The following is a 24,701-nucleotide window of genomic DNA, read 5'->3' as shown; positions in this document are numbered from 1 at the left end:
ATACACCCCAGCTTTAAAAAAAAATCTATTATGTAATACGATTTTAAATCTTTTTTTTTTTTTTTAATTTCTTTTGGGTAACACTCTGCTGTGCTCAGAGATTACTCTTGGCAGAGCTTGGGGTAACATGTGATGTCAGAGATCAAATCTGGGTTGGTTGTATGCAAAGCTATTGCCTTAAACTCTGTACTATCTCTTTGGTGCCCAAATATGATAGACCCAATGGCTCCAGCAGAGCAACACTAGTCTGAGACAAAATGGAGGGGTCTACAAACTTTCTATCACCTAAAATTAATATATTGTTTTCTCAAAAAAAAAAAATGCTAAAAAAAATTGACCCAAATTTCACTACCAAGAGTTCAAAGCATACACTAGGAAAAAAAAACCTGTATACAAAGACATTCACTGTAAGTTCTACAGTGCGTCGATTCAAAAATCAACTCTAAACAATATATTGAGAGTAGATACACAAATGATGTAAAAATAACCCAATAGAATACTATAAAAGTCATTGTAAGTCATACGCCAGAAACATGCTTAGTTGAAAAAAAAAATCAAAACATAATGCAAAAGTTGGCGAAGAGCAAAATACTCAAGTGTGTCTCAAAAACAAGTATATACTTATCTTATGCCTGGATACTTTGTCTAAAGCTATATATAAAAACATATATGTATATTACATATTATGTATATACATTATAAGTGATAAGTTATCTCATAAATGAGACAGTATTAGGGTGGGAACAAGATTTTATTGTGATTTCTATTTTATTTTGTTGTGGGTAAAACTGCCTTAAGTCGAGAGTAATTTAAACAATAATTTTAAATAAACATATTCACCTGTAACAGCTTTGCTTTGCTAGAAAGATCACTCTCCCTCTCTTTTAGTATTGTTTCTACTCTCTTCATTTCCTTTTCTTTTTCTTTCAACCTAGAATTTTCACAAAAATCAGTTTTAATTATGTTCATTAAAATGTCACTAGACTATAAAATCATCCCTAAGAAAAATGATAGCACAAACAGGGCAGTGCTCTTCCTTGCTAACTTAGAATTTATTTGAAAAGACAATTATGTCCATAATCCTTTAATCCAGAATCAAGGATATTCTTCTTAAAACTGCTATCATTTACTTCAGACTCAGTATTTCTTCTCTACACCCAATATCAAGCCCAAACCCTTCACCTGCAGACATGCACTACTCTCCCAGTAACACCTCAGCTTAACATTTTTTAAATAAAGTATTATCTAGAAGAAAGATCTAAAAACAAGATAAAACTCTATTGCAATTCATTACAAAAATGAGCACTTGAAATAAACCATTTTATTCCTAGTAGTCTAATCATATAATAGATACTAAAAATTATACCCAACTCTAGAGCTAGAGAGCTCTTACATAAACTTACCAAACATAGATATAAATTTTTCTATATCTAGCCCAAGTGAATCCCAAGTGCCCCGGTCACTCAAAGCAATAGATCTCTAGTGTAACACTTTGCAGTAATGAAATGAGCTGCACAATTCATTCCTCAGGGAACACATTTTTTTTGCCTTTCAGTATTTCCAGGGACAGAGAAGGTCTAACACGCTCTCAAATATTTGCTGAGTTGAATGCTATTTCTATCATACTGTAATCCAGAATTTTAATGTCTACATAAAAAAATACCAAAATATAGATAAAGTGGGATTGGAGTATTAAAAGGACCAACCTTAAATATATAATGCTAAATGAAAAATACTAATCTGTAAAATCATATACAGCATGATTTAACAATATGATTCCAAGAAAAGGCAAAATTATGGAGCCAATAAATGGAGTAGGAATCAAGAGAGATTGCTCAAAGAATGGACAAGAATGCATGCTATTATTATCACATGTGCCACTCTCCCACAACCCAAAACATGTAGCCTTGATGGTCCCAAGTATGATTGGAGCAATTAGAATTTTACTTCTCCTAATGTAATAAAAATAACTTAAAATAATTTATTATTCACAAAGCCTATGTCAGAAAATTACTTTTGAAAGATTTGGAAAGAATAGTTTCCAAATAATTTAAAACACTTCAAGGTTCTGTTTATTATACCAGAGACTTAGCCTATTTGCTAATTCCTACTTTATAAAAAAACAAATCACAACAGCAAAAACATTCTGGAAAACAATGAAGTCACTTTTTAAAATGCTAGATAAAAATATACTTACACAGTCTCAAGTTCTTCAAATCGTGACACAGAACATGCCTATGAAACAGATTCAGATTCCCATCAGGCATTATAATATGAATATTGAAAACTATAAGCATCAATAAAAATAAACATAATTATATAGTAAATTTACGATAAGTTGTATATAAAGCAAAACATTGTTTTACTTAACAAAACATTTTAATGTGTACTAAAATGATTAGCAAGTTATGCACCAATTAAACAGAATAATTGTTATATCTCATAAAGGATAGAGGAAGCCCTGATTAGCAAATCAGATAATAATAGATTTAAAAGAGATAAAAGCTAATCCACAGTATTATCCACAAGGACTATAGTTCAACCATAATTTCAAGGGATAAGAAACTCAGAAAAAATAGTGACTAATTTCTAGCACAGTAAAATAAAACTTTCTCGTTCCTTTTAGCATTACGTGTATTTCATTATACCTCTTTCAAGTTATGCTGTGCTACCTCTTGAACATGGGCTTTCAAAGATTCATTTTCTTCTTGAAGATCCTGAAAAAGAATAGGTGTGAAATGAACAGAGAAGTTAAGATTAAGAAAAAAAAAATTATTTGGTTTTTAACTTCTCACCTGTAACCATTTCCCTCTAGTGGCTAGTTCTTTTTCTTTTTCTTCTAAAGCACCCTTCATGGTATTCATCTGTTGTTCCTTTCCTTTTAACCTGACAAAACAAGTTAACTATCAACAAGTGTTACATGATGACCTAAGAAGTAGAAAGGCATGTTTTATCTTTCACTCAGTCAAACCTCTTACTATAAGGTTAAAAAACACACTAAGAATAAGGGCCCGCTTTTCTTGCATAATAAAGAACTATTGGATGATATAAAAACTGCTTCATCTACAAAAAAGACTCAGTTGTTTTGGGTTTTTTTTTTTTTGGTTTTTGGGCCACACCCAGCGGTGCTCAGGGGTTACTCCTGGCTGTCTGCTCAGAAATAGCTCCTGGCAGGCACAGGGGACCGTATGGGACACCGGGATTCGAACCAACCACCTTAGGTCCTGGATTGGCTGCTTGCAAGGCAAACACCCCTGTGCTATATCTCCGGGCCCAACACTCAGTTCTTAAGGTAGCTCTCTCTCCCTAGTAACCTGTTTTAAGACAGTATCAAAAATTAAACTGATCACAATTGCTTTGGAATATAAAATACAGTTCTTAAGCAGACACTGAAAAGGTGAAGAGCAACATGTTAAAGATCATATTCAGAATATAAGTTATAGAAGCAGAACGATAGTATAGTATAGTATGCCAGGGGTAATTTCTGAGCACTCCCAGGTATGGCCCCAAAACGATAAAACAAACAGAAAAAGAATATAAATTATCTAATCCCATACCCCCAATTTTTTAAGTCAAATCTAAAAATGTAAGATCTTGAGTCCTCTTGGAATAAAATTTGGAACTTTTATTTCAGCAGTCAAGGCATTTGCCTTGTTCACAGCCAACCCAGGTTCAATCCCTGCCACCTGACATGGTTCACTGAGCTTGATAGTAGTGATGTGATCTCTGAATGCAGTGCTAGGAAAAAGCCCTGGCTGTGGCCCCAAGAACAACAACAGGAAAAAAACCCTACCTGAAATAGTATCAGAGGTATACTGACAGATGGAGCCCAGTTCAATGCCCGGTACCCTATATGACCCCCCAAACACATCAGGAGTGACCCTTGCATGCAGCATCAGAAGGACTAAACAGAGTCACATGGCTAAAAAAAAAAAAAAAAGCTTTTTTTCATTATATTAACTTGTAGAAAGATATTAAAGGAAAATAAAAGAACTGTTACTTACAAATTTTGAAGCTCCTGAATTTGAGAAGTGATAGATAACTGAAATACAAAGAAAATGTCAAGAGAAAAATTATATTCTTTCAAACTGCCTCATTAAGTTTTATGATAAACCTTAAACTGTATGTACCTCAAATTACAAAAATCCCAAATAAATCATTTACACCAAACTGATAAAACTTGTTTCACCTACCCAGGATTCAAGTTCCATTAATAACAAAAAAATTAAAATAGATGTGGGGAGGGCAAAGGGTAGGGTTGCAAGAAAGACAAGTAGGTAAGTCTAAATGTAATGTTTTAATCTAATTGTGGAAATTAGAATATTAGATGTCCACAGACCTCCCCCTAACATATCAGGGCTTTTCATCCCAATCTTCAAAGCCAATTACTCAACAGTACTCTACATTTTCCTTCTTTATCTCTTTTTCTTATCATACGTAGTTCAACAGTACCTTTTATCCCCCAATGTCTTCTCATAGTCCCTTCAGATTTGGCTTAGATGACAGTTCCTCGGGAGGAGACTTTCCTGAACTCTCAATCTATATTAGAGGAGTATGATTTTTTTCATCATACCCTGTTTCGTTCAACACATTATCTACAATTACTAGCTTAGTGCTTTGACAAGTAGGAGGAACTCAATAAATACTGAACATTGAATGAATCTGATGGATGAATAAATGAATCATCTCTTCCATGCAATCTTATTGTTGTTTTCAATGAGGCCTTTTCAGATTACCCAAAACCTATGTATGTCCAAAAACCACATTGATTCAGAAATTACCTATGAACTTAGTATTTTGATCCATAATCTAAGGCTAAGCAATTCATATTCTATATTTTAGTCCATGCAGTTTAAGATAAAAACTTAAAGATTTATGAAAGTATTTTAAGTTGGCAAGCTAAAATAAGTACTAATGCACACACAAAATATTTATGAAAAAGAATCTAATAATAGAAAGAAATTAATTCTCAAAAACACTTCAATATCAAGCAAAATGGACTGAAAAAAAGCACACAATCCAATATACTTACAGTATACTACTACCAAAAATTTTTTTTCTGAGTAGTAAGAAAAACCCGAATCGCTTATCAATACACATATACTAAAAAAATCTGTCATGCCATGGCTCTGGGATCTTTTTTACCTGTTGAGCCTTTTCAAGCTGGACACTTCCTATTTCTTCTTTTAGAGTCTCTATTTCCTGTTTCAAATCCTTGACAATGACAAAACAAACAAGATTGGACAATGGAAACACAGAAATTGACATAAAATGCAATGTACAGACAAACACATGAAAATAAATGGTTTTCACTAAAGTTGATAAACAAGAAACAAAATCAGTTTACTCTCTTCCAATACCTGAATATTTTTTTCCTTATTAGCAACTTTGAGTAGTTCGGCTTCTAGAAGCTCTTCCACAGATTTGATCTTTCCATCTTTTTCATGGATCCTTAAAGAAATGTAGTATTAATACGAATATAAATTTATGAAGATAAAATTTGCTGATATAAAATAGCACCAAATCAAGAAAAGGTTCTTCAACTTTCCCAATTTATATAAAATAGCAACATAAGTAACAGAAAAAAAGGGGGTGGGTAGAGGAAAAATACTTAAAAGAATTCAGTAATCTATAGATGTCTCTACCTTATGTCCACATGGATAAGCTGGCAATATGCTTCAATAGTACCCAGATAAGGATTTGTACCCCAGAGGGAAAGATCAAGTTTCTCTCACATTAGTTCTAAATTTTTGAATCTAACTTTATGGACACTCCAAGAGGGTACATGTAAAGAACTGAATGCTACACATTATAAAATTCACTAATTTTAGGGCAGGAGCAATAGCACAGTGGTAAGGTTGCCTTGCACGCAACCAACATGGACGGGTGAACGGCGATTCAAATCCTGGCATCCCATGTGGTCCCCCGAGCCTGCCAGGGTTGATTTCTGAGCACAGAGCCAGAGCTAGGAGTAACCCCTGAGCGCTGCCCGGTGTGACACCCAAAGGAAAAAAAGAATTCACTAATTTCTATAAAAAACAGAAAATCAATTCGTAAGAAAGTAAGTGGAGGGGTCAGTGGGTAGTGCATTTATTTGTCTTGCACAGCCCTGAGTTTGATAGTACTTTCTGAGCACACAGCCAGGAGTAACTACCAAGTGCCACCATGGTATGGCCCCAAAACAAACAAACCAAAAGAGAAATCACATTGGAAAAGACTTATTTAACAATCACTTGCATTTAGGAAATCAAAGCTAACACCTTTCATTAATGAAAAATACAGTGAAAGTTAAAGGGACATATTCGTTGTCCTAAAAGCAAAACATCAACATTTATGACAATCAATAAATGAACCAAAAGAGAAAAAAACCATTTAATAAATCATCACTCACGCTTTCTTCAGTTCTTCAACTAGAGATGCAAAAGAAACCTGTAAATAGACAGGATCATAGAGTGGGTCAAAAATATAAAATATGTTATCTTTTTCCACTACCAAGACAAAAATGTGAAAACTTTCCAAGTTTTTAAAAATTGTCATAATTCTTAAAGGACAGAAATATTTTCAAAATAATCAGCTCCCCCGACCTTTTGGGTATCCCAAGCACTGCTCTGAGGGTGGGTCCTGGGGCCACTCCCAGAGGAACCGGGCTTAGCTGTGTAGGCTTTCACAATTCACTGCAAAGACACAGCAACAGCCTCTCAGAGCAACTCCCAGTAGGTCTTAAGAGGGCTGGGCAGGCGGGCAAACAGGACCAAACACATGCTTAGCATGCACTATAGCACTGACTGCTGTTCACAAAAGCAAGCAGTTTTCAGAGCATCAAAGTATGAGTTAAAAGCAAAACAATAAGCTGCAGTAATGCAAAGGGTAGGGTGCTTGCCTTGCATGTGGCTGACCCAGGTTGGGTCCCTGGCATCCCACATGGTCCCCCAAGCCTGCCAGGCATGATTCCTGAGTGCAGAGCCTGGATTAACCCGAGCACCACCGGGTGTGACCCAAAAACCAAATAAATGGGGGGAGGGGTGAACAATAAAAAATAAGCATTAAAGTTGCTGAATTAGTCATTCTAATCAAATAAAAACTAGGACTTCCCAAAGTTCCTCATTTCCAAATAGCATAATTAAGCTTCTTTTGCTATTAGAATCTTTCACATTTACATACTCAAAATCTTTGTAGTTCTTTGTAGCAATGGTATGTAGATTACTCTCCCCAAAGCTGTCTGCAGACAGTGAATCACAGACAATGAATCACAGCTCTACATACTGAATATCAAATCATTTATCATTCAGATTAAGAATATAACTGAAAAAGACTATACTTTTAGGGACCATTCCTATAGGAAGTTACTAGAGAAGTTTCTCTGATCATGTAGAATACCCGAAACCATGAGGAGGAGCCAGAGCATCCTCTCCTGAGCATGAAGCCGCTTCTAGGTGTTGCTTCTGCAACTGCCTTTTGCCACTGATAATTGTTCTTCCCTTCTTTTAGAAGGGTTAGAGAGGGATAAGGATACAGTCTGAATGGTAAAAAAAAAAAAAAAAACACCTGAAAAATAATAGTTAGAAGGGAAAATAATTATGAGGTTCTTTGTTTTGGTTTGGTTTTGGTTTTTGAGCCACAACTAGCTACATTCAGGGCTTATTCCTGGCTCTGTGCTCAAGAATCACTCCTGGCAGGGTTTTGAAGACCATATTGTATGCCAGGGATCAAACTCAGTTGGTCACATGCAAGGCACAAACACCACTTGTTATATATCGCTCTGTGCACAAAAGGATTGTCCATATTTGAATAAAAGTGTTCATGCTATAACGAATATAAGTTAACTATTTACTAGTTGCATTACCTGATCATTCTGCTTAGCCTTTAAGTCTTGTACTTCTTTGGTCAGAGAAGAATTTTCTGTTCTTATTGCCTTTTCAAAGACACAAAACACACATACTTTTTAGTTTCTGAACTAAAACAAAACAAAATGGAGGTTTCAAAATATATAAAAATGTCTGTCTTTAGCTGATTTCTATTCACTGTGACACTAAAAATTTTTTTGATTTTGTGTTATGGTTATTTCCCAGCAATGTTCATGGCTACTTCTGGTTGTGTCAGGGATGACAATTAGTAGAACTCACATGGGGTACAGGTAATCTATTGCAGGTCATTTGCATCCAAGGAAAGCGCCTTACCCACTGACTACATGGTCCCTCTTCAACCTTTTTTATGCTTGCAGACCAGCCTGCCTGGACAACAGGCCATCGCCCAGCAGTTATAATCAAAGCAGCAGCCCAGAAATTTTAAGCCTTTCTACACCTGCTGCTCCATAGACAGATTACAATTCTGCAATTTCTATAGGTAGTCATAGAGACTTTAAAACTAAATTATTCCCACAAATATTTTTATTCATGTTTCCATGACCTCAAAACCAGAATATACTACATGTCAAGTTATTTTCTCCCTAACTACGAATAAAACTTTAGCTTGTTTCTAATGACCCTATCCCTAAGTTCAGATTAGTCGAACACAAAGCAGAAATAAATTGCCTTCTACATACTATCCCAAAGTTAAGAAATATGCTCATAATCCTTTAGTATACTATACCACTTACTTTAGACATACATGAAGGTGAGAAAACACATTAAAAAATAACAATAGATTATTTCATTAAGGAACTAAAGACTATACATAGCAATGTACTTTTGTATCTAATGTATCTACTTTTATATCTAATATAAAATCATGACATGTGGGTACTTTCTCCTGTAATATAAAGGCTAGAAACCTCCAAATTGAGCTAAAAATGGTGAAGCTCTCAATAATCATTTTTAAACATGAGTAACATTAAAATCCATAAAAGTAGAACTTACACAAATTACATATTCATTGAAAATCACAAGGAAAACAAATGTAAAAAATGTCTTACATTCAGTTCCTCTTCTTTAGTGGCCACCTGAATAAGTCCAGTTTCAAGTAGTTCTTCCACAGTCTTCAACTTTTCATCTTTTTCTTGAATGCTAAAATTATAAACTTAAAATCTATATTTCAAAGTAAATTATATCTTAAATATTTTACATGAATCAATTCTTGTGTCCATTAGCCTTATAAACTTTTAATATCTTAGAAATTAGAAAGGTTTCTGAAAATCTTTCTATCAAGTTCACTCTATCAATAAAATGTATTCAAGTCATGCATGCTTACATGCATTAAACACAAATACAAGTAAATCAATGCCACATGACAGCCACAAATCTAAAGTAATGACAAATCAAAACCAATAGCATACCAATCTCTTCCATTATGAGATACAAAGAGAATCAAGAATTTAGATTAATGTAATATTTAATAAATTTGTTATTCAAACTTGGTAGAAATTAGATTAAAATTAATCTAAAATTAAATACATTAAAATACAATAAGAAATATTTAATCTCTTACCATTTTTCCATCTGTTCCACAACATCTTTATTAGGCTAAAATTAAAAAATAATAATTTTACCAATTTTTCATAGAATAAAAATGAGTTTATAAACAAACCTTTAAAAACTGTCATTGATTTATATTAATGTTAATCCAAATTGTATAAGGATTAACCATATTTGAAAATTGCTAATAATTGAAGTTTTAATCCAGAAGTTAGACATGAGAAGCTACTAAAGACCCAGAAAAGCTGGCAAAACTAGTTGGTGTCTTTTGAGCAATTTTTATCATTAAAGAAAATCTTTTTTTTTTTTTTTTTTTTTTTTGGTTTTTGGGTCACACCCAGCGGCACTCAGGGGTTACTCCTGGCAGGCTCCAGGGGACTATTGGGACATCGGAATTCGAACCACTGTCCATCCTGGATCGGCTGTGTGCAAGGTAAAGGCCCTACCGCTGTGTTATCTCTTCATCCTGAAGAAAATCTTAATTCAAATTATACTAAGCAACCGACTCAGTGACCAATGCGTATCTGGACATGCTGGAGACCAAAAGGAGCATATTAGGTAATGAGGACAGGATAGAGAGAGGGAGAGAGCATATATATGTATATATCATCTATATATGTACAATTTTTCAAAATGTAAAAACTTAAGACTATGACACCCAGCTATTAATCCAAAACAATGGCGTTCCCCCCCATCTTCCTCTTTCCCATAATCTCTCTTTGATATGTTAAAGCCCATATGAATTACTCGTGACCTTCGCCCTCCTGGGGTCTGGGTACTGGCTTAATATAGGCTGCTCTGGCTTTTGGCTCAGAGAGGACCATGAGGCGAAAGCAGACTGATTTCATGACCCCTCCTGATTGGCTTGGTTTATTGACTCTTCACCACTACCCTGCTTCTTCAGATTCATTTGCCTGGGCTGGAGACAAGGTGTATGGGGTGATCTCACAACTTGTGTATTTTACTTTACATAAGACTTTCCAGGAAAAAAGTCTTTCTTTCTTTATACTGTTGGCCAAGGCACAAAATCCTGTTACAACTCAATACGTTTTTAACAAGTAGATACAACCACTACCCAACAAAGAAAAATGTTTTAAAATTGACTGCCAGTTACAAAAGCAACACGACTACACCAGTCCTCTAATTTTTAAAATGGTTTTCAACCCATGGATCTGCAAGCATCAAAAGACTGAAAACCATCTGTTAAATAAGACACGTAAGCTAACTCCCATCCTTATTTAGTTCATCTTTTGGTTTTGGGGCCACACTTGGCAATGTTCAGAGGTTACTCCTGGCTCAGCACTTGTGCTTGGGGGACTATGTAGTATGCCAGGGATCAAATATGCATGCAAGGCAAGCACCCAATCCACTGTGCCATCTATCCTAAACCCCACTTTTAATCAGTTCCCACTATTCTGTATCTATAAAGCCCCCATTGTTATAAAGTAGGGCTTTACCCCTTACCAATTTCAGGCCTTCAGAAAGTTAAAACAGCTTAAGTTTTGAGATCTCAGCCTACATAATTCTTTATCTGCTTTTCCTAAATCTGCTTTCCAGGTCCCTTGCCTAATTTTATTAAGCCCTTTTTCTAAACTATTAATTTTTCTTGCTAAATTCAAGTTCTAAGGAATATTTCTTAAATTAGTAGGTGAGAGAAAGTACAAGGAGACCTGACCTGAGTCAGATCTCTAGCACCCGTGATGCCTCCCCACTTTGCTATGAGTGAGCCCCAAGCATGGCTGTGTATGGTCCAAAGCTTAAAAAATAAAAATCTTAAATTAACCCTTTTTCTTCAGTGCCTTCACTTCATACATCTCAAATACTGCAAATTCTAATTTTTCTTTCTGGCTTATTGCTATGATTATTTAATGAGGAATAAAAGAACTTCCTAATGAAAAAAAAATCTTCCCACTATCAGAAAGTAGATCTGTCAAAAGTACTTAAAATCAGATACTATGAAATACATAACTTGCAGAAAGAATAAATCTTTCACAGAGATAATTTTTGTACCTTTTGGGGGCCTGGAGGGATTAGGCTACATCTGCTGATGCTCAGGAGTTACTGCTGGCTCTGCACTCAAGAATTACTCCTTGCAGCTCAGGGGACCATATGAGATGCCAGGGATTGAACCCTGCTTAGCCATGTGTACGGCAAGTGCCTTATACTCTGTAATATCTCCCTGACATTTGTGCATCTTCAGTTTTGATTAAAGTTCTTCAACTTTGAAAAAAAAAAAGCCTTAGTAAATCCAATTTACTCACTTAAATCATTCAGTTGTTTTTTTATATTTAGTCCTACAGTTTTAACCACATAAATTTAAATACCTCATCATTAGCAAGTGAACTTTCTAAGATGCTAGAGAAAATGCTTATGCATCCTAGCAATACCCTCCAGTGGCTAGACCATATGCTAACTCCAGTTCATATTTATTACTCAGCAAACAAGATTCTTCATAAATAAGTTCTAGTAAACCTTTTCCACTACTTATACAGTAGACGTGGCACTTCTACAATACGTCAATTTGCAATGAATGTGTCTATTTTTCTATACACTGCCATGACTTTTAAATATTGCATCTCTTCAACCTTGATTGCTTCTTAGATCTTTGGCAAATTCATATTTATTTTTCAAATATGGGCAGAAACCAAAACTCATTTATCACTTAAGACTCAGCAAGTAGCAAATAATAGCAAAGTTGATCAATTTAACAATTATAGTACACACACACACACACACACACACCCCTTCTCCCTAGCTTATACAAGTAATTCTTCAACACACACACACACACACACACACACATACCCCTTCTCCCTAGCTTATACAATTCTTCAACACACACACACACACACACACACACACACACCCCTCTTCTCCCTAGCTTATACAAGTAATTCTTCAACAATGGGGGGGGGTTTTATCTGGTCAAAGGTCATCCCTGACAGTGCTGGGGGGATCAGATGGGATGCCAAGGATCAAACACCTTACCTGGTCACTGTGCTATCACTCCAGTCCCTCCTCTATTATTTTTAAGTTGGTATTCTAATCAATGATTCTTAAAAATCTAAAAAAAAATAAAAAATACTGTTCTTTTTTTTTTTTTTCAAGAAAAAGGTCAAGATGGTGAGGAACTTCAGAGAGCTTAAGCCATTCGTTTTATTTTATTCTAAATAAGATGTTATTAAGTGATTTATCTATATAATCTATCCATTCAAAAATAGGGAACCTCAGAAATTACTTCAGAAAAATAAAATAAGGTTTGATTTTATTCTAAGAAAGTGAAATATTACTGATAGTAATTATATACTTTATCTATGAGTCTATATCCAAATGGAATCTTCCTCTCTTTAACTTTTAAACTAATTACCTTACCTTGTATCTGTTATTTTTCTCCTTCCTACATCTCAAAAAACAACCACTTGGCACCATTACTGGTTGCTACTTCAGTAAGCCCAAACTTTTCCTCAGGGTAAAAAAGCCATCGTGCCAAAGAACTGAATCTTTTTTTAACATAACTGAACTGTTCATCTCTCAACTGCCACTTGGAATTCTGACTGTTGGGTAGGAAGGGGTTAAAGGTGAAAATTAAAAGATTAAAATTATAATAATCACTACTTCTTTCAGTAGTAATAGCAACCAAAGTGGTCAGGAAAAAAGTAAAAAAAAAATCAAGATGTTTGGTCTACCAACGTAAGAGAAATAAAGTCGTATCTGCAACCAAATACTAATATAAAATGCTTTATAAACTATAAAAGGAAAAAAAAAAAGCTTTTAGAACTAAAGAAAATTTCTAAGAATTATAAAACAACAAACCTTAAATTATGATAAAAAAATAAACTACCCTTCCTCAACTGTCTTTTCTTAATGTGGCTATGAAATTTTACTGAATAGATTTTTTCATACAATTACTCATCATTTATTAATAAATCCTTTTCATGCTATAGAAATTACTTTCATAGAATAGCAGTAGTACACAAAATAGAAAGCTGATTCAGGAGACGGAGATAACAGTACAGTAGGTAAAGTACTTTCCTTACACACAGCTGACCCAGGCTCAAACTTCCGGCAAGATGGTTCTGAGCACTACTGATCGCTCAGCATAGAGCCAGGGATGACCACTGAGCTCACCAGATGTGTTCCCAATTACCCCAACAAAAGAAAGTTGAGTCAATGAGGCAAATAAAGAAATTAAAAGAATATTATCGGATGTTAAACATAAATGAACAGCAACTTTACACTGGAATTCTAGGACAAAATCAAATCTAGGACGAAATCTTTTTCCCCTATAGCTACGTAATAATTTTAGAACAGCGAAACTTTATATGTTGCAATATACAGTCTGGAGAGATAGAATCAGGAGTAAGGTGCTTGCTTTACACAGAGTCAAGCTGGGAACAACCAGGCACCACCAGGTACAATTCTGAGCACTTGAAAGAGACTTGAAAACAGATGCCATCCCAGCACACTTGGATCAAACCAGGGGGATATTACGGCCAATGCTCTGAAATCTGCTAAGTCTAACCATAGGCTTATGCTAATTGTTCTCAAATTTATCCCATTAAAGATATTAAAAATGAACTTCCTTTATACTGTAAGTTCATTTCCTAAAAAGCTCATGTAACATTAACCTTTTAAGTTAAAGAGCAAGAGTTTAAGCCTCTGCTGAAGTCTATGCCAACTTGAAACTTCAACATGAGGCAGCAGTATTTTCTTAATGGTCATAATATTATTTATTACATTTCAGTTAAAAGTATCAAAATGCCTAATACTAATACCCCAATCCCTAAATTATTAAAAACCCTAAAATGAAGCTGCTTCTTTAAGTTTGTAATTCAACATGAACATTCACCACAGGACTTGGTCAAGAGATCATACCCTCTATCTTTAGATTTAGTCTAATGCATAACTCAGTCATTTTTTTTGGGGGGGGGGGCACACACAGTGACGCTCAGGGGTTACTCTTGGCTATGTGCTCAGGAATCGCTCCTGGCTCAGGGGACCTTATGAAACACTGTAGATTGAACCCAAGTCCGTCCTGGGTCAGCCACGTGCAGGGCAAACGTCAGCCCTCCTGCTGTGCTATCGCTCTGGTCCCTTAACTCAGTCATTTTACCTACATTCACACCCTGCACCTTATTCTCTACTAACCACAAAGACAATGGTACATTGGTGCATTACATAAAGTATTTGGTGCTTGAACCAAACAGTGCATACTGCCTTCAGTATCTTTTTTTTTGGGGGGGGGGGGGAAAGGAGGCACACATGCAGTGCTCATGGGTTGCTCCTGGCTCTGCACTCAGAAATCACTCCCGGAACATTGGGGAACCATATGGGATACCAGGGATAGAACCCAGGACTGTCCCAGGTTGGCCGCATGCAAGGCAAACGCCCTACCACTGTACTGTCACTCCAGCCCCCCTGTCTTGAGTATCATAGTTCCTGCTGGTTTATTCATATCTGGCTGTGCATTTGTAATAATTTTTTCATAGTTAGACCTATTATTGGGGATAATAATAGGTTGGGGATTTGGAATGTGACTGATTCCCCTAATGACCACATATGGCATCCCACAAATAAGAAAGTGAGACATACATAACCAAATACTAATAATAAGCTTTACTAATCCAAGTCATCACATTTGCATCTTAGAACTAGCATCTAACAGTTTTAAAAGGTTGCTGACCTGGGGCCAGAATGACAGTACAGCAGCAGTTAGGGTCTTGCCTTGCAAGCAGCCAACTCATGTTTGATCCTCAGAACCCCCACATAGTCCTCATGCACTGCCAAGAGTAATTCCTCAGCACAGAGCCTGGAGTAACCGCTGAGTAATGCCAGGTATGACCATTCCACCCTAAAGCTGTTGATTATGAAAGTCTAGAATGTGATTATAAAATACATCCAAACTTCACAAAGATAAACTGAGGGGGAGACTTTAACATTAATAAAATATTTATCTTAAGGCCTTAGTGATACAGTACAGCATGTAGGGCATTTGCCTTGCATGAGGCTGATCCAGGTTAGATCCCTCTGCACCTCACATCATTCCCCGAGTACTGCCAGAAGTATTATCTGAGTGCAAAGCAAGGAATACCCCCTGAGCTTGGCTGGAAATACCTCAAAAGTAAATAAATCAACTACTGTATCTCTTATAAACTATATCATAACCAAGAGATTTAAGAATAAAACAGCATTTTACAATTAGAGCAATATCACCATGACCCTGCACTGGTCATCATTATCTCCGCTATCAACTTAAGTTTGCAAGTTCTATGCAGAGAAATTAGTAAATTAGTGAATTTAAGGGAAAAAGAAGAAATGAGATTCCATCTTGATAAATTATTAACACTTTCAGTAGCACAACTACTTCCACTGTTCATTACCTGTATTAATGTTTTTTTTTCTTTTTTTTGTTTTTGGGTCACACTTGGCAGAGCTCAGTTTATTCCTGGCTCTACCCTCAGGAATCACTCCTGGCAATCTCTTGGGGATCATATCAGATGCTGAGGCTTGAACGAGGATTGTCCACCCGCAAGGCAAGCACCCTACCCATGCACTATCTCTTCTTCCCTAAGCTGGTTTTTTTGTTTGTTTGTTTGGGGGTTTTTCTTGAGTTTTGGGTCACACCCGGCGGCACTCAGGGGTCGCTCCTGGCAGTCATGGGGGACCGTATGGATGCCAGGATTCGAACCACCATCTGTCCTGGAGCGGCTGACTGCAAGGTAAATTGCCCTACTGCTGTGCTATAGCTCTGGCCCCCAAGTATAAGTTTTTAAATTAATAAAATGCACCTGCAAAAAAAAAAGCCCTATCATTTGCAGTAACATTTTTAGATCTAAGAAATGTGCTTGCTAAAAAAAAAAAAAAAAAACTGTCATTTGCAGTAACATTTTATTTAAAAATTCATCCACTAAATAAACACCTATTATTTTAGGAAGTATTTTTCTGCTAATAAATAAATGTGCATCACTCAGGCCAGAGAGATTGTACAGGCATTAAGGTGCTTCTCTAATTGCAGGTAACTCCAGCACTAAGGTGGGACTCTTGAGCATAAAGCCAGAGTAGCCTTTGTGAACCATAGGAGTGTGACCACCCCAGTCCTACCAGTATATCCCCGATATTTAATAATATTAGAGAAAATGAAGAATTCCATTTATAGCATAATATCTAATAACAGAGTTTTTAGGATATTTGAAAAGTGGAATTTAAAGAGCTACACATTAGAAAATAAAAGCAACCACGAGGAATAGCCAAAGAATGCTAAGTTTCAGATTGCCTTCATTTCAAGGCAATAGGATGGAGAGATTAAGTGGAAAAACCATCGAAAGAAATCAAGATTTTATAAGCCAATCATAGGGAAAATATTAAGTTGTGTACTCTATGTAAACTCCCACTTAAAGCTAACAATCCATGCCATGTGAAATATAACCTCAATGTGCAAAAGAGTAATGAAATATGTCAAAGATTAAGCTAGTTGTTCAGTTTCACTCTTCAAGTGAAGACCATAGATTTCAAACCCATTCTCCTAGGGAAAACATGCTACTTTAGAAAACTAAAAAATATATATTTTTAAATTTTGCTAAGAATTTTTTGTTTTTGTTTCTGGGTCACAGTTGGCAGCGCTCAGGGGCTACTCCTGGTACTACACTCAGAAATCGCTCCTGGCAGGATCAGGGGATCATATGGGATGCCGGGATTCGAACCACCATTCTTCTGCATGCAAGGCAAATGCCTTACCTCCATGTTATCTCTCCGGCCCTTTGCTAAGAATTTTTACTTTGAAAGTCAAATGTATAAAAATTGTTTACATAAGGGCCGGAGTGGTGGTACAGTGGTAAGGCGTTTGCCTTGCACGCGTCTGACCTAGGACGAACCGCGGTTCAATCCCCTGATATCCCATATGGTCCCCCAACCCAGGAGCAATTTCTGAGCGCACAGCCAGGAGTGACCCCTGAGCGTCACAGGGTGTGGCCCAGAAAATCCAAAAAAAGAAAAATTGTTTACATAATATTCTATTATAGAATAAAATGTCTTTTTTTTTTTAAGTGCTTATAAACAGGTTAGTGCTAACTTTCTGTAAGGCAGAATTTCCCAAATACTTTTGAGAGGGGGAAAAGATAATTGCTCATGACACCTCTAGAAATCTTCCTTTTTCAAGCAAACACAAGGCAGGGCTGAAGCAATAGTACAACTGGTAGGTTGTTTGCCTTGCAGCCAACCCAAGTTCAATCCACACCATCACATATAGTCCCTTAAGCACTGCCAGGATAATTCCTGAGTGCAGAATCAGAAGTAATTCCTGAGCATCATAGGGTGTGGGGAAAAAAAAAAAGGGCAAGACCTGCAGGTAAATTGAGTTTGAGACCCCTGCTCTAGGGAATAGTATGATCCATTTGGTGAATCATTATGGGCAAGTTCTAAGGGAAGAAAAATTGTATTTTCCTTAATTTAAATACCTGATAAGCACAAGATGAACAGAAATGCAATTAAAAGACATTAAATTTAAACAAAATTTCTCAAAGTTTCTGCTTTAGAAGAAACAGATCTGGGCCCGGAGAGATAGCACAGCGGCCGATCCAGGACCAAAGGTGGTTGGTTCGAATCCCGGTGTCCCATATGGTCCCCCGTGCCTGCCAGGAGCTATTTCTGAGCAGACAGCCAGGAGTAACCCCTGAGCACTGCCGGGTGTGACCCAAAAACCAAAAAAAAAAGAAGAACCAGATCTTATTATATGTTAGTATTTCTATCTTACAATTCATGAAAAGTCTTACCTGTTTGGAAACAAGAGCCTGTAGCTTCTGAACTTCTAGTCGTAATGTTTTGTTCTGGTCATTCAGAATCTGGAAAAAAAAGTAAGGAAAAAGAATCTCACTTTACTGTTTTATTTTGAAAAGTTAACAATGCGATCATGGATATTTGAAAATTCAAACCTATTTTACTGCTTTAAGTACTCACAAAGAAAACATTAGAAACTGACCTGAGAATGCAAATTTCAAGTGGCTGCACTGTTCTCAGTATCAGTTGCTTTACAGACTACCTGCCTAGAACATAAGTGGAGACCTCTAAAGCAATAGTTTGAGTCCCGATTCAGTTTTGTAATTTATTCCAAGACCATATTAACTTAAATCATATCATATGATTTTCAAAAGAATTAAGCCATTTCTGCCAGTAGCTTATTAGACTTTCTGCTTGAACAAGTGAGAACTAAATATTTCTTTTTTCTTTTAGAAAGGAAAAAGTGCAAATCTTTTTTGTTTGTTTGTTTGTTTGTGGAGACACAGCCGGCAGCATTCAGGGGATACTCCTGGCTCTACTCTCAGAAATTGCTCCTGGCAGGCTTGGGGACCATGTGGGATACTGGGATTCGAACCACTGTTTTTCTGCATGCAAGGCAAATGCCCTCCCTCCATGCTATCTCTCCGGGCCCCAAAAGTGCAAATCTTATTGCGTGCTGAAACTGCACAGTGATTATCAGAATGCTTTAAAATGCTCCAACTGGGAGCCATGACCACAAGGTAGTACTACACCAACAATGGAGAGAAAACCATCACAAAATAAATACCAAGTGTAGATAAAGGATAGGCAATATTCTCAAGCCCATTTTAAGAAAGTTACATAAAGATATACTAGGCAAAGCCAGAACGATAGCACAGCAGCAAGAGCATTTGTCTTCATGTAGCTAGACACATTTTTTCAGGGTAATTATATATAAGATATTTCAAGATTCACTTCAAATGAAAACTATTTAAAATACTCCAAACATGGGGCCGGAGAGATAGCCTGGATGTGAGGCGCCAGGCAGAAGGACTGTGGTTCGAATCCCTGCATCCCATATGGTCCCCTGAGCGTGCCAGGAGCGATTTCTGAGCATAGAGCCAGGAGTAACCCCTGAGTGCTGCCCGGTGTGACCCAAAAACCAAAAAAAAAAAAAAAAAACAAAAAAACTCCAAACAAAACTGAATTGACAAGTCTAATCACATACCTTAAATTCTTCCATTTTGTTTGAAATTTCACATTGCAGCTGTTCTTCAAGCAATCTTATTTTATCATCCTTAACATGAACACTATGAGAAAAAGTCAATCAAAATGCTTCATATATGCAGAATATTATAAATTATATGCAAAATGATCAGATACAAGAAGCAACATTTTGTGTTGTTAAATTATATTTAAATATAACTGTTTGAGTCTAGCACAGTAATACTTCACTCACCTTTTTTGCATTTTCTCCAGTTCATGTGCTGCCATCGCCTGTTTGGAATGAGATGAGAATTAAATCATTTTCCAAGAAATCATTTTTTAAAACCATTTTTTCACTTATTCTTAAATTTTAATATATGTGAATTTTTAGATTGTGCCATACTTTTCACCATCTAACATTTTGTACTTCTCACTCTACTTCAATTTTCATCCTAGCAGAGGATGTATCTTTTGATTAAATAGAAGTTAAAACAAGTAAGTTTTTAAAGAGTTCCTTTATTTTAAAAGTGGTCAATTAATTGAATCAGACACTAATTGCAATTATGTGAAGAATATCATCTATGTGAACATGAGACCCTCAAATAAAACTTTCAACAATAACTCACACTGTCAAACATAACCATCATATTTACATGAATGAAAGTGTCTTATATTGTCAATGCAAACAAATATATTCAAACCAAAATTCTCACATAAGTGTTAAAAAAATCAATAAACATCTACCTGTTCATTTGCTAGGGCTTGTAATTTTTGTACTTCAGCTTTTAATAAGAAATTCATATTCTGTATATCCTAGAAAAATAAACAAAGTAGTATTGGAGGTATTTAATAATAGCTGACATTTATAATGTATAAAACATCTTTTCTACCAAGTCCAAGGTCTTAAATTATAATTTATTATTTCAGAGAGAATGTATCCATTTTATTGGTAATATTGATCAAATTATAATAATTATATTATGTAATAAAAGTCCTGTAATTTCTCTTTGAGATCTATAAAAGATGTTGTATATGAAAATATGTTGTATGACCAAAACACATTATGAACAATTTATTGGAGGGGAGGTACAACTGGTCTTGGGGGTTACTCATGGCTCTGTGCTCATGGGGTGATTCTTGGCTGCAAGTCAGCCCTTGATGGGGTTGACTGATGGAGGGATGGAGGATGAGGTCTTTCCCCTCCAGCTCGTAGCTCGCGTCTGCCACCCTGTTCAGCCGGCAGTTCTGAGGTGAAGCAGCAGGTAAAAGGCTAGCAGACAGTCAGGCTTGTGAAAATATTAGCTTTATTTGGTGGACAAGACTGAAGCCCAAAGCCTCAGCATCAGTTTCAGCCAAAAAGCCCTTCGCCTTCCACAGACCCTTGCTTTTATCCCCCAGAATCAGGTACCACCCAATGGTGGGATTAGGTACCACCCAATGGTGAGAGCAGAATCAGGTACCACCCTAGGGTGGGAGCAGAATGCCAGGTCACACCCTAGGGTAGGGCACAATCACCAATCAGGGTAGGGTCAGTAACATAATAATCCCATTGAAATGTTTACATACCCAACACTTGGCTTTGCTGGGGAACCATATGGGATGTAGGGGATGCAGCAATGCAAATGCCCTACCTGCCATGCTATTGCTCTGGCCCCATCAACAGCTTTTTAAACTCTATTTCTCAAAGTACCGTATATACTCGGGTCATATAGGTTATCCGATTCAGTGCACACACACTGAATCAAATGCACGTATTCTCCAGTCAGTCGTCTTCTGCCTTCTGCTGGAGGGGGCGGTGCTTCAGCTCAGTCCACAAGTCATGGTCGAGCTGAAGAGGTAGGCTGCTGAACTTAACTGGATGCCACTAAACCATTTAACCCATAATATTCTGTGCTTTGTATGAGACTGACAGCAGTGATGAGGATATCTGTGAACTCAGTGATGATGACAATGTCTGTGCTAATACCCTCACATTAGATACAGCTGAAGCTCTGTTTGGACATACAGATGAGGATAAGGAGGAGGAATCCAGTTTTGAAGGATTTTAACCTTTGTGATTTAGCTTGATTACCTGTTAAGCTAAGGTTTTCAAGTTATTGTTGTTAGTTTACAGTTCTTTAGCAATAAATATGAAAAAAACATTTAACCTACTGATACTTCAATTATTGTAATTGCTTTGGGTATATATTTTTATTTTTGAAATTTATCAGTGGCTGCTGCATTTTCCACCTTGGCTTATACTCAAGTCAGTAAGTTTTCCCAGTTTTTAGGGTAAAATTGGGGGGGGGGGGGGTCCGGCTTATACTTTGGCTGGCTTAATCTCAAGTATATATGGTAATTTCTCTTTTTAAGTGAAAAACAGAAAAACAGCAGTTATTTGTAGAAATGACTGTACCTTGAGTTCCTCCTCTTTACTTGTTAAATGATCATGTTCGTTTGCTAAAGAATCCTCAGTCTGCTTTATCTGCTTATCCTTTTCAGCAATCCTTTAACAGGAAATACATTTGTATATTCAATAAACATTTAGAAGTCACAAATCAAAGAACTGAATTACCTTATTTTTCCCCCAAATTATTGTATCTTCTATTTATTTTATAGCCCTTAAGTTTAGTAATGAAATGTCATATGCACTACTATAACATACATACTAATTTAAAACTCAAGGTCAAGTAATAAGAAACAAAATTTTTTGATCATACTACTTATAGTTAAGCGTAGTTATAACTACTTATTAAACACAATAACCAATTTACTGCCAATGATCCCATATCACACTGATCTCTTCCACACAACTGCTAAAACCAAATGACTTTTTATAAAGTTTACCCCAATCTTTCTATGAGGAAAAATTAGTAACACAAATGTGTAACATATTTAGGACCCAACTCACTGAGCAGGGAGGGGTGGGGGATTGCTCCAAATCTTCTTGAAAGTATTTCTGAACAAGTTAAAATACATAGTTAATTTTTAAGTGCTGTGTCTAATAGGTATCAGTTAGTGGTGACAAAGTAACTATTAAAAAAAGTAGAAAGATAAGCTTACACTTTATGCAATTCTTCTGCTAAAACTGAAGCGGAAGTCTGAAAAAGAAAAAAATGGGTCAACATGCAAGTGTTTAATTGTATAACAGTACTCGGAACAGCTTTAAAAGTGTGTTTTAAAATAATGTACACGAATAGATGATACCAAACCCCTGGTAGTCTAAAAGCAAGTTTGATCATCAACAGCAATATTAATAATTATTAATATTTTAAACGAAATAAATGAATGGGCTTGAAAACAATGTAACTGATATGTGACAAGTATGTCACAAAAGCAGCAAAGATTTTCATCTCTATGCTTCCTTAGTAACAACTTCCAATAATGAAAAGATACCGCTCATAATTCAGATTACTTGTTCTTAGTAATACCCACTTTAGAGATACAGCTCAACTGGGCTAGATTGCACGAGAGGCGGTCCCTGTTCTATCCTTGGCATTGCCAGGAGTGAGGACCAAGCTGGGAGAACCCCAAGCACAAAACAAAAATAAAAGGTACTTATAATACTTTGAGTATTTAACTCTTGCTAAATTTTCTAGAGCTACACTTCAGCTGATAATTTAAGATCTCAATCCAATGGCCAGAGATAGTATAGCTTGCCCCTGATATTCTATTTGCTATCCCCCAAGCCCTTCCAGGAGTGATCAATCTGTGACAGTAGAACTAAGGTTAAACCCTAGACACTAGGGAGTGAGCTCAAAATACTTAATTAAAAAAAAAAAAAAAAGCCCTTAATCTATGGCCAGAGATTTAACTCAACAGGCTAGAGAACAGGCTTATTCCTAGTGCCATCTACCCAAGTACCACCAGGAACATTCCCCAAACTTCACATCAGGAGTAGCTCAGTACTAGGCAGGTCAGAAAGCAAAACTGGGGCTGGAGCTTTAGTACAGTGGGGAGAGCATTTTCCCATCACACAGCTGTCCTGGGTTCAATCCCCGGCATCCCATGGTCCCCCAGCCTGCCAGGAGTAATCCCTGAAAGAAGTGTCAGAAGCAAGCCCTAAGCACAACCAGGTAAAGTTCCAAAAAAACAAAACGAAACAAAAATGAAAACATTTTCTGAAACAAAATTTCAATCCAATTTAATCTGATAAATTAAAAATACATCCATAAATATGCAATTTCCCCACTTTTAGACTATAATTTCTACCAAAAAGTAATGATAGCTGTCTGTCTCCTCCTTTTTATTGAGAAAACATGTGAATAAGCTTTAAGCATATTGTTGTTGTTCTTCTTCTTATTATTATTATTATATACTGCAACACTACATCACCACCCCCACATCCAATGTATCAATAACCCAACAGTCTCTCAAGGTCCTTCTCCCAGGCACCTTTTGCACAATGTTTTTTTTTTGTTGTTGTTGTTGACACTACCTCTGGGCTTGTTTCTATGTGAGTTTGAATTCAATACTGTAACTACATTTTACCAAAGACAATAGAGTCAAGAGCCAAGATGTCTGGCCTATGGTAAGATGCCATAAAGAGGGGAAAGTTAGGGCAGAGAAGGGACCACTATGACAATATTTGGAAATAATCACTCTGGACAAGAACTAGGTGCTGAAAGGAGAGGAAGAAGAGAAGAGGAAAGGGAGGGGAAGGGGGAGAGAGAGAGAGAGAAAGGAGGAGAGATTGAGAGAAAGAGAGAGTGAGAGAGAGAGAAAGAAAGAGAGAATGTTTGCCAGAGACCAACTGGACGTGGGATGGATAAGAATGAGGATATTGGTGATGTGTAATGGTAAAGAAATGGATGCTGGGGGCCGGGCGGTGGCGATGGAGGTAAGGTGCCTGCCTTGCCTGCGCTAGCCTAGGACGGACCGCGGTTCGATCCCCCGGCGTCCCATATGGTCCCCCAAGAAGCCAGGAGCAACTTCTGAGCGCATAGCCAGGAGTAACCCCTGAGCGTCACAGGGTGTGGCCCAAAAACCAAAAAAAAAAAAAAAAAAAAAAAGAAATGGATGCTGGAACCATCAACAACGTGTAACTATCTTATGATGATATGACTGAAATTTTTTATTTTTTTAATTATACTAAAAGCTTAAACATTTTAATTTAAAAGATAAAATTCTTAAAAATAAAAGATAAACCTATATTTTACATAAGAAAGTCATATTTCTTTTTTTTGTTTTTGTTTTTGTTTTGTTTGTTTTTTTTCCAGCCTCACCCATTTGATGCTCAGGGGTTACTCCTGGCTAAGTGCTCAGATATTGCCCCTGGCTTGGGGGGACCATATGGGACGCCTGGGGGATCGAACCGCGGTCCTTCCTTGGCTAGCGCTTGCAAGGCAGACACCT

General features: G+C 36.5%; 1 protein-coding gene and 1 non-coding gene across 9 annotated transcripts in view; one reads left to right on the top strand and one right to left on the bottom strand.

Moving 5' to 3' along the window:
* KTN1 (kinectin 1) overlaps positions 1-24,701 on the bottom strand; it is an 82,411-nt gene that overhangs the window by 32,732 nt on the left and 24,978 nt on the right. For 4 of the 8 annotated variants that reach the window (XM_049770296.1, XM_049770298.1, XM_049770300.1 and 1 more), the window contains exons 12-28: positions 22,410-22,447; positions 21,763-21,853; positions 20,112-20,180; positions 19,621-19,658; positions 19,390-19,471; positions 18,179-18,247; positions 9,424-9,458; positions 8,912-9,002; positions 7,844-7,912; positions 6,392-6,429; positions 5,361-5,451; positions 5,146-5,214; positions 4,005-4,042; positions 2,796-2,886; positions 2,649-2,717; positions 2,198-2,235; positions 841-931 (exon numbers count right to left, since the gene is read on the bottom strand). In XM_049770296.1, the coding sequence (XP_049626253.1) occupies positions 841-931; positions 2,198-2,235; positions 2,649-2,717; positions 2,796-2,886; positions 4,005-4,042; positions 5,146-5,214; positions 5,361-5,451; positions 6,392-6,429; positions 7,844-7,912; positions 8,912-9,002; positions 9,424-9,458; positions 18,179-18,247; positions 19,390-19,471; positions 19,621-19,658; positions 20,112-20,180; positions 21,763-21,853; positions 22,410-22,447 (1,107 nt within the window). The remainder of the gene's footprint in view (positions 1-840; positions 932-2,197; positions 2,236-2,648; positions 2,718-2,795; positions 2,887-4,004; positions 4,043-5,145; positions 5,215-5,360; positions 5,452-6,391; positions 6,430-7,843; positions 7,913-8,911; positions 9,003-9,423; positions 9,459-18,178; positions 18,248-19,389; positions 19,472-19,620; positions 19,659-20,111; positions 20,181-21,762; positions 21,854-22,409; positions 22,448-24,701) is intronic. The other 4 variants (XM_049770297.1, XM_049770302.1, XM_049770303.1 and 1 more) reach the window with 1 other exon arrangement.
* Positions 7,309-7,525, top strand: LOC126005468 (small nucleolar RNA U3). The gene has a single exon (XR_007494541.1). It is a non-coding gene; the product is annotated as a small nucleolar RNA U3 (small nucleolar RNA).

Source organism: Suncus etruscus, chromosome 3 (genome assembly GCF_024139225.1).
Source record: "Suncus etruscus isolate mSunEtr1 chromosome 3, mSunEtr1.pri.cur, whole genome shotgun sequence".
Lineage (NCBI taxonomy): Eukaryota > Metazoa > Chordata > Mammalia > Eulipotyphla > Soricidae > Suncus > Suncus etruscus.
Note: the sequence above shows the minus strand (reverse complement) of the source record. Positions and strands in the feature narration are given on the sequence as shown.